Source organism: Colossoma macropomum, unplaced genomic scaffold (assembly GCF_904425465.1).
Source record: "Colossoma macropomum unplaced genomic scaffold, Colossoma_macropomum, whole genome shotgun sequence".
Classification (NCBI taxonomy): Eukaryota; Metazoa; Chordata; class Actinopteri; order Characiformes; family Serrasalmidae; genus Colossoma; species Colossoma macropomum.
The window spans coordinates 11,462,924-11,475,630 of record NW_023494800.1 but is presented as its reverse complement, the minus strand read 5'-3'; the positions used below and the strand labels follow the sequence as shown (position 1 = coordinate 11,475,630).

General features: G+C 38.5%; 1 protein-coding gene across 1 annotated transcript in view; it reads right to left on the bottom strand.

Annotated features, from left to right (window-relative positions):
- cacna1bb (calcium channel, voltage-dependent, N type, alpha 1B subunit, b) overlaps positions 1 to 12,707 on the bottom strand; it is a 230,221-nt gene that overhangs the window by 78,551 nt on the left and 138,963 nt on the right. The window contains exons 13-17 of the mRNA XM_036587925.1: positions 9,239 to 9,457; positions 8,013 to 8,125; positions 7,655 to 7,767; positions 7,029 to 7,160; positions 7 to 79 (exon numbers count right to left, since the gene is read on the bottom strand). Coding sequence (XP_036443818.1) covers positions 7 to 79; positions 7,029 to 7,160; positions 7,655 to 7,767; positions 8,013 to 8,125; positions 9,239 to 9,457 — 650 coding nt within the window. The remainder of the gene's footprint in view (positions 1 to 6; positions 80 to 7,028; positions 7,161 to 7,654; positions 7,768 to 8,012; positions 8,126 to 9,238; positions 9,458 to 12,707) is intronic.

Sequence of the window (12,707 nt, the reverse complement as noted above, 5' to 3'; positions counted from 1 at the left end):
TCGCACCTGGAAGACGGTCATTATGGCTGCTGGGAAGTTGTCGAAGTTTGTAGTGGGTGTTTCTGTATCGAAATTAAACCTTTTTTGAAAAAGAAAACAATAGTGAGCATTTCAAAGAAATAGCAGGATTACAATACATTAATACAAAAATCTAATAAATGAGAGTCTCTTTCATCAAGCCTAATCTGATTTCTTTCAGCTCATCCTATTTACACCTGGGTGTTTCATGCATCTTGATTATCAGGATTATGTGTGGTTAAGGATTATCTATATAAAATGCAGGTCTAAAAAAAATATATAAATAAATAAAAAATATGACACAATTAATGCATATTTAAATCTGCAGCTCAAACCACTTCAGGAGATGGTTTGAGATGCATTTTAGCCAGATGTTATACAAGTGTAAATGCTTCTGTCTCTCAACAATTAACCCCCCCCACCCACCCCCCCACCAAATCAGTGCTGGCCCTACCTAATAAGTGACATAAGCCCCCTAACAATTTCTGGGTTATTATTGTACCATTGTGTAGTCTAAGAACCTCAGGTATGGGGCAGGGGAAGCAACTGGTTAAACTGGTTAATACTGTGTCCTGAGACGGACCCCTGGATCGTAAATCCTGAGCTATCTGTGATTTAACCCACAACTTATTAGAACCCCAAACAAGCATCCATTCATCAGCAATACACAAATTAGCCAGTTAAAAATTGATATGATTTAGATAGCTTCTGATAGTCATTCTTACTTTTGGAGTCCAGAGTTTGTTTCTTTTTGTTTTTTTTTATTACTGGACCCACAAGGACACTGTAGCTAACAAGTAATGGAAGCTTATACTCAACCAATTGGCCCTGAGCATGTCTGAAACATCACAACACTACTAATGCTACTACAAAAGTCAGTAATCCAGCTGCTTTATTTTTTATTCTATTGAACTTCAAACTATGAGCTAACAGAATGTAACACACATGATTATTGTTTCATTAGCAACTGGTTGTTTAGGAGCTGATTTGCACATTACGCACCACAAAGCAATCAGATGTCAATCTGACTAACCAGGGACATATCTGACTACCAAGTGTAAATGCATATAGTTAAAATCTTATCAGGTTACAATCCAGATGAAACAACTAGGTGTAAAGGAGGTCAGAGAGAATGAGAACATTTGGAATCTGACAAACATGAATAAACACCAAGGACCTGTGCTATAAAGACAGACCTCTACTTCACACATTATAGAGTTTCTCAGGGGGAACATAACACTACAAGTAACAACACAATTTCTGTATAAGAACATAGACACTAATCCTGGATTATTAAAATGAAAGAAATTAGTATGTCATAAAGAAGCGTTGTTAAATACTGCACTTAAAGGCTAAAGATTAAACATTCTGCAGGTTCATGGCAGTCAGTGCATAATAATATGAGCAGCAGAGGAATTTCAGAGATGGTGAATTCTCTGAATTTCTCTGAATTCCATACAGTACATGTAGCTTCTAGCGTTTAGCAGGGGAGAACAGCATCAATGTGACACTAATGAAAAGAATTTTCCAACTTTTCCCTTTTGCCCTTTGGTCTTTAGCTTTGCACTACAAGGCAAAACTGTTTGTCATCTGATATTTGCTTCCTTCGTTTTGAATTACATAGTGAATAAAGCCATTGATAGAAGCCCAACAATTAAGTCCTTGCAAACTGAATGCCTTAATCATTAACACTTGTCTCAAACCCCATCAAGTTATTAGGTGATCTCAAATGGACTCGATTATGTGGTTTGAAGTATTTACATCTGACACATTTTACATAGACAGTTATTACTGGTACCTATAAAAATAAACTATGTTGCTAAAAACAGTAGTAGCATTAGTAGTGGTGTGATGTTTCAGACATGCCCAGTGCTAATTGGTTGGGTATAAGCTTCCATTAGTTGTTAGCCACACTGTCTTTGTGACTCAACAAAAAGAAACAAACTCTGGACATCAAACACATCTTGGCTGGTTGACTACATTTGAGTTAAAAAGAAAACTGCATAATGAAAGATACTCCTACACCCCTTCACCGGCTAATTCTAGCATTCTAGAGGCAGCTCTGACATCATTTTCCATCTAAATATGCTGAGCTGCTACACGGCCAGCGTGGCTGATGTTTTTATACCAACCAAAGATCATTTTAAAATTCAACTTTTAGAAATCTAAACTCTTCTTTGTACCAAAATAGTTAGATAATAGGAAAGGTTTTTTTTGTAATAGCTATGCTTTGCATTTAGTTGACCTCAACAGATATCGAAGACACATGAAGTGCATAAGACATGGTGAATTAAGCAGTCAGAACTAATTTGCAGGTAAGTATTTAACACCATCAGTCTTTTAAACAAGTGTGTTTATATTACCACTGTTAAAGACCCAAAAGCTTTCTATGTACTTTTAGTATCCCTCTCAAACAAAGAAAATGTAAGTAATTTCAATAAAATAATTAAATTCTTGGATTTGTATGTGTATCATATAATGTTTTCAGAATATCAACATTTTTTTAATGTCTTGGGTGTGATAGGATCTGATCCCATGTAATCAAAAATAAATAAATAGCTATAATAACTGCAAGCTTAACTATTCCTCGTACACATTTTTACAACTTGCTTATCTTTTATAGACCATTCCAGTTTCCTACTACTGCAGATCTCTGTACAGTAATGCAGAGTGAACTGGATAATCTAGTCTGTTCAGTTTGTGTGCACATCAATTAAATCAATAATAAACTAACTGTGTTAATCACTTATGTCCATTGCGAAGGATGCAGATGGGCAGGACAATGGCCTCCTCTCAGCAGAAGTGACTATGATTGATAGGATGTGGGGAGAAGTTAAGTGTATTCAAAATTCAGCTGCATCATTAAGTAATGCAGTTTATTAATTTTATATACTTTTTTAAAACCTACCAAAATTATTAAAAGAAGCCCAAATAAAGCCAAACCAGCCAAAGCACTTTATCCAAAACAAATTCTACCAAATTTGGCAGAAAACTGGCAGAAATTTGGCAACACTGATTGTTTTTTTCTTTTTTTTTTTTTAAACTGCGTACGTTTTGTAGTAATACAGTTACTTCAAGGTTTGGTTTGAAATAAAATGGTCTTGAAATGCCAAAAAGATTTTTATTTTTTTAATAAAAAAATGGCTTTAAAATCTTGACCCTCTAAAGCCTCTAAAGAGACTCCATATCTCTGATGTACCAGTGGCTGCCGGGTGATGAGTGAAATGCATCCACTTTCATGCTACAAAAATTGACTTGGAATGGTTACAGAACCGCCTATTCACTACATGCCAGGCTGAGCATTTTGGAAAATTCACCCTCCACGTCTCATTAACAGCACACATTTACGCAGTTTACACCAAATCTACATCAGCACTGCTTCTGTTATTTTGGTTAGTTATGGTAGAATGTGGAATCAAAACACCTAAGGATGACAGTGTGGGTCACAGTGCCTGAGCAATACAGAGACTAGGATAGAGAGAGAGAGAGAGAGAGAGAGAGAGAGAGAGAGAGAGAGAGAGAGAGAGAACGGTGGGGGGCCCTTTATTAAGGCATGCATGTGCATTGTATAATCAGCTCGGTAAGTCCTTGAGCGAGGAAATCTAAATCCTTGCTGCTGTGCTGTATCTCTCCCCCCTCACAAATGTTTGCAGAAGGACAGAGGAGGATTACAGAGGAGAAGGAGAGAAGGGTGGATAGAGGATATCATTGCTGTTTGAGAGGAAAAAAAATGTATCTCCAAAATGTTAACTGCACAGGAGCAGACAAACTTTCTAAACTTCTAATGTAAGTTAATGTGAAAAAAGATTTTAGTCCATGTAATTTTGGAGCATTTCTTTTGGTCCCTCATCTGCAATGAAAAAAGTGATAATGAAGTACTGTGAAAATTGACCTATCCATGCTGCTCCACCCTATTGCACAGGTTGCCAGGTTGCACAAGCCTAACAGAATGGCACAGGTAATTTTTTCAAATGATCTTTAATTATCATAATCAAGCTAACATGAGCGTGGTGGCACAATTGTTATTTCCAACTTGTCTAGTTTCAACTAGCTAAACTTCTAAACTAGCTAAACTAGCTTGAACCTAAACTTCAAGATAAATTCATCAGGTTGAATGAGATTGTTCAAGAAATGTATCCAACCTTGCGACAGTTGCTAGGAAAGAATGCATTTGTGGGCGGAGCATGGATCTGCCAATTGTGACTTCAGCTGCAAAGACACAAGACGCATAATCTTTCTAATGGATGAGTGCAAGCATACGTCACTTCTCTGACGTCCGACGCCCCCTTTTGGGTGAAAACAAGCTGGTCAGAGTGCCGGCGTCAAATTGGTAATACTAATGGCACCATGCCTAAAAGCTGCTGCGTCACATTTTGCTGGTCCAACAATAAAAAAGCCCAGTTTACAATTTTCTTTACTGCCCCAAAGAGCGAAGCACAGCAAAAGAAGACATTGTGATTCTGAACAGTTATGTTAACAAATAGCAGGCTTGCTTGCACCGACTTGTTGATAGGTACCAAGTAAAACAGCTTCACCTGCCTGCTCCCTGTAGTAATTTCTATCATGATTATCATCAAATCCAAATTCAAGGTGTAAAAGCTGCATTAATGCCATGATAATAAATGTATAGGGAATCGAACTGCAAATACGACACCTGCGCCCATAGGGTCGTTCGTCCACTTTGATGGACCTTATTTCTTTCATTTTTTCTACATAACGATGCTATTCATTCATTGACAGCAACATGATGTAATTGTTTGTCTGACTGGCCATAGCATTTGGGCTCTTATTAGCTATAAATCAGTAGGGGACTCATTTTATGGTATTATATTGTCAAAGACCTCAGAATTTGTACTTATCGCCAGTCCAATTAGAGAAGTTGCTTTCACCCAAAAAGGGGCGGAGGCATTACTCAAGGGCAAAGTACCCGGATACACTGCTCTCATCTATAAAGAGTTACAGCAGTTGAGTCTACGTAAGCAGAGGACCCTCAGAGTAGCATAAAACTCTCAGAGTGGCAGCTTGTCTGCAGCATTTCTGTTCAATAATTCAGTGACTGAAGCTCCACTTCCCCAATCTGCCACCAGAGCTGCTGCTGACAACAGGAGACAATCTCCCAGTCCATTATACAAACCACACCGGACAATTAAACACATGTTGTGACTGGGCTTCTGCACACATTGATAAGGCAGCCATGCCCACCAGATGGTGCCTTTGGCTGACTCCAACTATGCGTAAGAGACATCAGCCATGGCGAATGGGTCACTGATTAGCTCATAAAACTATCTGCAGTTGGCTCCACGGGGCACAACGCGCTACACAAAGTGCTATCAAAGCGGCGCTGCAGGGTCGGACCCTGCTGTGGCTATAAAAAGAAGCCACTGATGGTGCACCCTCAGAGCCTTCTCGCGATGTGAAACAAAGTGGGCAGGGCTCAGCAGAGTTTGCTCTGAAGAGATGGAGGAGAGCTTCTTAAATATGCTCTTTTTAAAAGGTCAAGACAAATTGTTATTCTACAGGACACTTCCACAGAATTTTGTTACATTCTTTCTTAGCTTTTGTCAAAATAACAGTTCTAAGAACAGGTCATACTCTTGAAAATTAAATGTTTAAGCATCTTCTTACAACAGCTTCACATTTACCTTAGACTGAAAGACTTGGCATTCTACGCCTCTGAAACTCTACTTTCTAATGAGGGTTCGGACACTGCAGTCAAAGCTTGCCTAGTCGCATTCATTAAACTTACTGAACTAAGCAGCTTAGCTAGAGACATAAGCTAGGCTAGCCAGCTAGCAAACAAATATGTATGTTTTCTGACTTTACATTACTTTACCATCACTTTTCAGTTCCTTTTACTGAAGATTTTGAACATTTGGTTGTTTTTTCCTCCTGTGTTGTCTTCTGGTGCTGAGTGAAATAAACTGAAATAGCTTACTAGCTAAACCTTGCTGTCTTTTAGGCTTTAATTGATAGGCTATGTGACAAATAACCTTGCAGCCTGTTAAAGAAAATGATGAAAATAATGGTGGCGTATCACTCAAGTTTCTGGAATAAGTAGGCTAACTAGCTGCAGACCTATGTGGGATAGCTAGCTAGTAAACAGAGATGTATGTTCTCTTACTCTGTCATTTGGAGTTTACTACACATATTACTACTCTACCAACACTTCCAGTTCTTCTCTCCTGAAGTTTTTTTTTGTTTATTTGCTAAACTGAAATAAACTGAAATATCAGCAAAAAAAAAAATGCATCTCATTCTGTTTATTAATTGAGAAGCTAAATGTCAAACAAACTAGTATCCTATACTGAATACATGAAAACCCTGTAAAATCCCAGGCTTGTTATTGAGTAACTACAGGGTCTTCAATGCAAACTGGCTGAGGTATGTTTGGATTATAGAAGTGTGTAATAAGGGCCCTGGCCATCTACGGGGTTGTGACAGTACCCTGCTGAAAAAACAGCACAGGCCAGCACACATTCCATGCTGGTCCAAGCTGGTCTAAGCTGGTTTATGTCGGTCTGGTGCTGGTTTAGCTGGTCATGCTGGCTGACCGGCATACCAGCATCCAAAACACAACATATCGCTGCTGTCGGAGGAAAAGCTGGTATCTCCATTTTTGTTTTTCAGTTTTTGACAATCTAAAAATGCCTTTTGCTCTTTACATTGTTCGTAAATTTCATGAAGAATGGACTAAAAGAAACGGCCCAAAATTACGTGGAAACAAGTTTGGTCCCATTGACTTACTTTATTAAAAATAGAGTAGGTTTTTTTCCTTTTCCTAGATCCTATATAAGTTATCATTTCAGAGATACAAGGTTTCCTTCAGACAACATCGATATGCTGGTTTTGCTGATGACCAGCATATAACTTCCGTTGTTGCTGACCAGCATACCAGCATCCAAAACACAGCATATGTTGGTTTTGCTGGTCTATGCTGCTTTTTCTAGCAGCATAGACCAGAAAGGTTTTGTTGCATAATAATTACAGAAAAGTACAAAGTGTCCACTCACTGTCCTCCAAAGAGCTGCATGCCTAGAAGAGCAAAAACCACAATGAAGAGGAAGAGAAGGAAGAGCAAGCTGATGATGGACTTCATGGAGTTCAACAGAGAGACCACCAGGTTCCTCAGAGAGTTCCAATACCTACACAAAGATGGACTTCTTAAGCTTTTTTGGCCCAAATAGGAGATTCTATGTAACAATTCAACATTGGCTTTCCATATCTGTACACTACACTAAAGGCTAACTGCTTTATTTTAGGTTTAAAGGAGCATTCTGGCCTAAGCATAGCATATGTCATTTGTTAGGTGTACTTGTATTATGTAGTGCAGAATTGTACCCCTCGGCCCCATCAGTTTGGCAGAATTTACAATGTTGTATCATTTTGATGCTTTTTGTCTATCAGTGTTCTTTCACTACAACGCCCAGCATGCACTAGGCAAATACATGTAAAATTCCCAAATTCTTAAAAAAATGCTTGCAAATTATTTAATACTTAGTCTGAAGACAAATAGAGAAAACAAAAATGCAGTTATCTATGTCATAAGAGGACTGAACTCTGAAATATAAACATTATTTACTAAAAATTCTTTATTATAATCAGTGTTTTGATGTACGCAAAGGAACGGTGTACATACTTGGTAACTTTAAAAATTCTGAGCAAACGCAGAGCTCTTAAAACGCTGATGCCGAAAGAGGCTCCTGGCTGGATAGCTGCCCACACCACCTCAAATATACTCCCCACGATGACCTGTGCAGACCAGTGGACACAAGACTGCATCAAAACTGACTCAGAGTTCACAGCAACAGTGAGCAACACAGATAATAGAGGATAAATATGCAGCTAAATGAATATGAGAAGGGTGGGTTTGTTTAGCCACAGAATGTGGTCGTCCCTCCAGTGATGTGAAGTGGCTGTAAGTATCATAGTGGCTGCTAATGGCTGCGAGTGAGTGGGCCTCCTGGGCTCTTCTGATTCATCCAGCAGTGACTCACCCCAAAGTCAAAGCAGTTGAATGAGGAGTGAAAGTAGTTCCTGGGCCCCAGGCCGTACATCTTCAGAGTCATCTCAGACAGAAACAGACCGAGGAACACAAACTCAGCCAGGTCTAACACGTCAAACAAACACAGGAACACAGCACTAGATTAGCACAGCTTTCTTCTGTTATTATACTCAGACTAATGAAATGGGTACTTGTACGGAATATTTTGCACATAGGAGTGCTCATTACTGCATAACAGTGATTCAGACGGTATCAAATACATACATTATCAACCCTAATGTACTTAAAGTGCATGTAATGCGCTTGAAGGGGAATTCCACCAATTTTTCAAAATTTCTTTGTAATTAAATTAAGATAACTGTAAACAAAGTCATTCAGAGCGGCTTGATGTGAAATACTTTGCTCTAAAGAAATGTACAGAGTCAGAACTGTTCACAGTGGTGGTGACAGGGTCACTGCCTCTAAAAGCTACATCACATTAAGCTTTTACATGAAATAATTACCTATACACTGCCTGATGCCTGAGACATTGTTTTACAATATGTTTATGATGAACTTTTGGCCTAAAATGTATTTTCCCCTCAGAAAGACTTCCTTCAGATTGAACACTTTACCATTATTAACATTACATATAACAAAAACTCAAGACACATGTAGGTTCACAGCAAATAAATTGGCTATATCTAAGTTGTAGATATTTGCAACCATTGGTCCTAATCCTCACCATGTAAAGAACATCTGAGCTGGTAAGTTTCTCTCCAATACACAATTTCACATCCAAACAGTGGATGACTGTTTACATCTTAACTATCGAATTATGCAGCAACTTAAAAAAAAAAAAAAACAGAATTCTGCTTTAATTGTTTTCAATTGCATTCAAGCACATGCTTAGCTACAATGCTTAGTGGAGACACCACAGGGTTCCTCAGAGAGTTACATATGCATGCACACCATTGCATACACAAAGATCTTAAGCATTTATGGGTCATATATGGGAATATCCCACAATTCAACCGTGACTTTCCCTAAATGAGCACTAATAAAAGGCCAACTGATGATTCAAACACTGCCTAACTTTAAGTAATAACATCAAACGGATCAAAATGATTCTCAGGGGAAACTTTGTTAAATAAATTTTCAAAATGAAGATGCTCAAGTGGTAATGTTTAGTTCTATCTGAGTGATCTTAGTGAATGTGAAACAAGCTGCAGTACATACATAGTGCCCGGCTGAGATACTCAGGCTGGCTGTAGTGAACCATGGCCACACACAGTGTGTTCAGACCCACTATGCACAGCACAATCCAGTAGAAGCTCTGGGCCTTCACCATGCGGCGGATGAAGAACCGCACTCTCTTCTCTTTCCGGCGGAAATACGAGGAGCTGTCGTTCTTACTGCTCTTCAGGCTTGCTCGGGCAAAGGGAGATCCAGGAGGTGCTGGGTGGTGAGAAAGCACATATAGGAAAGTGCTGAACAGCGGGGAGACAGTGAAATTTGCACACTTCCACTTTTTTGGCCAAAAGAAATAAAGTATGGAAATATAACCCTTTGCGAATCATTCGAATGATTTCAATTGGAATTAGAAATAGATAGGAAAAGGTTGTCTCCTTTGCTGTCCTTTTTTTTTAGGAAAAACTCAAACTCGCCATTTTTCAAGATCTGTTTCAGGAAGGCACAAGCACTCTAAAGCGCCATATTGTATAATTTGGTCATTTCAAACAATAAAGTGGTGGTAGAGGGTGCTAATAACTTGCCAAACCAAGTTTTTGTAACTGTAAAAAACAGGGATTTATGACAGGAGCTCCTAAAAAGACAACTCTGAGGTTCATAGTAACTAGACTGTGGTGAGTAACACTACAGCTTTGTATGCTGGACATAAAAGCCCCTACTCTAGCAGTAATGTAAGTACTTTTGGCTGCTTTGGGAAACAACTCTTTGGTTTTCTCTAAAACATAATTACACTATATTTCTTAATTATAGGGTCTATAATATGCTGTAAATGAAAGTTTAGCCCTGTGATGAACTGACGACCTGTACAGGGTGTTTCCTGCCTTCCGCCCAATGAACGCTGGGATAGGCTCCAGCACCCTCCTTGACCCAGTGGGTGTTGAGTGAAATTCATGTTTAATCCACATCCACTTGAGCCCCTGTATGTGCACGGGCCTGACCTGTAGTTGCAGTAATGTAACTGACCTTTCAGTAATAAACACTATCATATCCTGGTTAAACCTCAAACAAACCTAAACCTCAACCTTATAGTTTTTTTAATTCAAATTTCATTTAAAATAATACAGTTGTGTACAATAGTTTGGGTGCCCCTGATCAAGACATATTTTATTGATTTCCTAAGAGAAAATACACTACATTGCCAAAAGTATGTGGAAACTTGACCATCACACCTATATGAGCTTGTTGGACATCTGATTCTAAAACCATGGGCATTAATATGAATCCCCTCTTTGCTAATATAGCAGCTTTCACTCTTTTAGGACAGCTTTCCACAAGAATTTATTTTTATTTTATTTATTTTTTTTTATTTAATCTTTATTTAACCAGGCTAGTCTTTAAGAACAGCTTATTTACAATGGTGGCCTGGCCATATTGTTTTGGAGCGTGTCTATGGGAATCCGTGCCACTCAAAAGAGCATTTGTGAGGTCAAGCACTCATGTTGGAAGAGGAGGGCTGGTCAACATCCCAATTCATCCATTCATAAGTGTTTAGGGGTTGAGTCAGGGCTCTGTGCAGGTTACAGGACTTATTCCACACCAAACTTGTCAAACCATGTCTTTCTGGACCTCACGTTGTGCCCAGGGGCACAGAAAAAGACCTTGATCAAAAAAATGCTGCCACAAAGAGTCTGAGTGGTCTATCGCTTCAAGGATGCTTCCATTTCACAATAATGGCACTTACAGATGACTGGGGCAGATCTAGCAGGATACAAACTTTGCAATGAAGATTGCATGGCTATGTGCTTGATTTTGTACACCTATTAGCAATGGATATGGCTGAAACACCTGAACTCAATAGTTAGGAGTGGAATTGTGCACTAAAATTTGCAGTTTGTTCCCTGGAGAGGATGTGTTAACTTATTTTCACTTAGAAAATCAACAAAAGATGTAATTTGACCAAGGATACGACTGTAAATAAGACATACTAAATCAATATAATTTATACACTGGTACAAAAAATGTGGCACTGTTCTGGTTCACATAAAAGCCCAGCTTTTTGTAAATTTTGGTTCTGTTTCAGTCTAGAATTTTCATTTCGGTGCCTCAATGCTTCAGGAATTTCCGTCTGCAAGGAGCTCACTAAAGGATGATCGCAGACCTACTTATTTTTTAACTCTCAAGTTTGACAGCAACAAAAGATTGCAAAATTGTTCACAGATCAGTAAAGTTAAGACGGCATTACACATTTCTGCAGACAGTGACTAAGCAGTTATTTTCCGTGGAGCCTAGCCCTGTGTGCTTCAGGAGCTTGACACCAATCATTCTCCAAGCTTAGGAACTGTAGTACTGGTCAGGAATAGCAAAGGGTAAGTGCTGAGACAGTTCAGGTACCTCCATAGACCCAACACAAAAGCTAGCTAAATTAAAGAAGAGAGAAAGAAATAATTACATCAGGCTCTTAAGTCTGCCAGAGAGCTCCACTCCAGGGTGATGTGAATGGTTTAAAGTTGGAGTGTTATATCACGGCAGAACTAATACATTCTAACTCCCACTCACATCTCCACTCCTGCTTCACTTGCCAGAGCTAATGGGCATATCTGCGCTAATCCGAGACACTTGACACACATTTCACAGCTGAAATGCACAGGAGACCCAGCAGTGTTTTTATAAATGCAAAGTCTATCCAGGAAAACAGGGCCTTTTTTACATTTTGTAATTAGAGTTGGAAAAATTGATGTGAAAATGCTGTTATGACAATTAACTCCATAATATGTCTTCCTGAAATAGAGCAACAATTTAGTTCTCTCTGATTTAATGTCGTTCTGTTTAGACAGACTACCACTCAAAACCTTAAAAGCAATCTTTTCAGTAATATAGAATAAGTGCTGACGCAGATATGCATATGAAGTGACTCTAAAATGAAGCTATAACACTTTGCAACTTTAAAGGCTTTAAATAATATGAAATTCTGGTTTCTCAGAATGAAAATGATGAACTGCTGTAGATTATTCCAAAATGACTGAGAAAGCAGAGCAGCATCGAGAATGAAGGTATAAATCAATATAAATGAGAGACTCGCATTTGCAGTGCTGTCATCAAATCTTGAGGCAGATACGTTGACTAGTAATATGAAGACTATAAATATGGAATACTTTACGTGTCTGTTCTCCATAACTGCATACATTAATACTGAATAAATTATTAATTCATTCATTCATTATCTATGACGATTTTATTCCTGCACTCTTAAAAAGATGTCTCTTCAAGGGTTCTTTAATAAAGAAAATGTCTGTGTGGAACCATGAACACTCAAAGAACCCTTTGCATGATTAAGGGTTGAAAGCATTCTACAGATTGATGGAGGTTTTATACAGAACCTTTTTGACAAGGGTTCTACATAGTACATGGTAACAATAGAATACCTCTTTTTGGTGCTATATAGAAAAAGGTTCTATGTAGAACCATATAGAACAATCTGAATAACCATTTCACTATGCAAAGAACCCTTTCATTATGC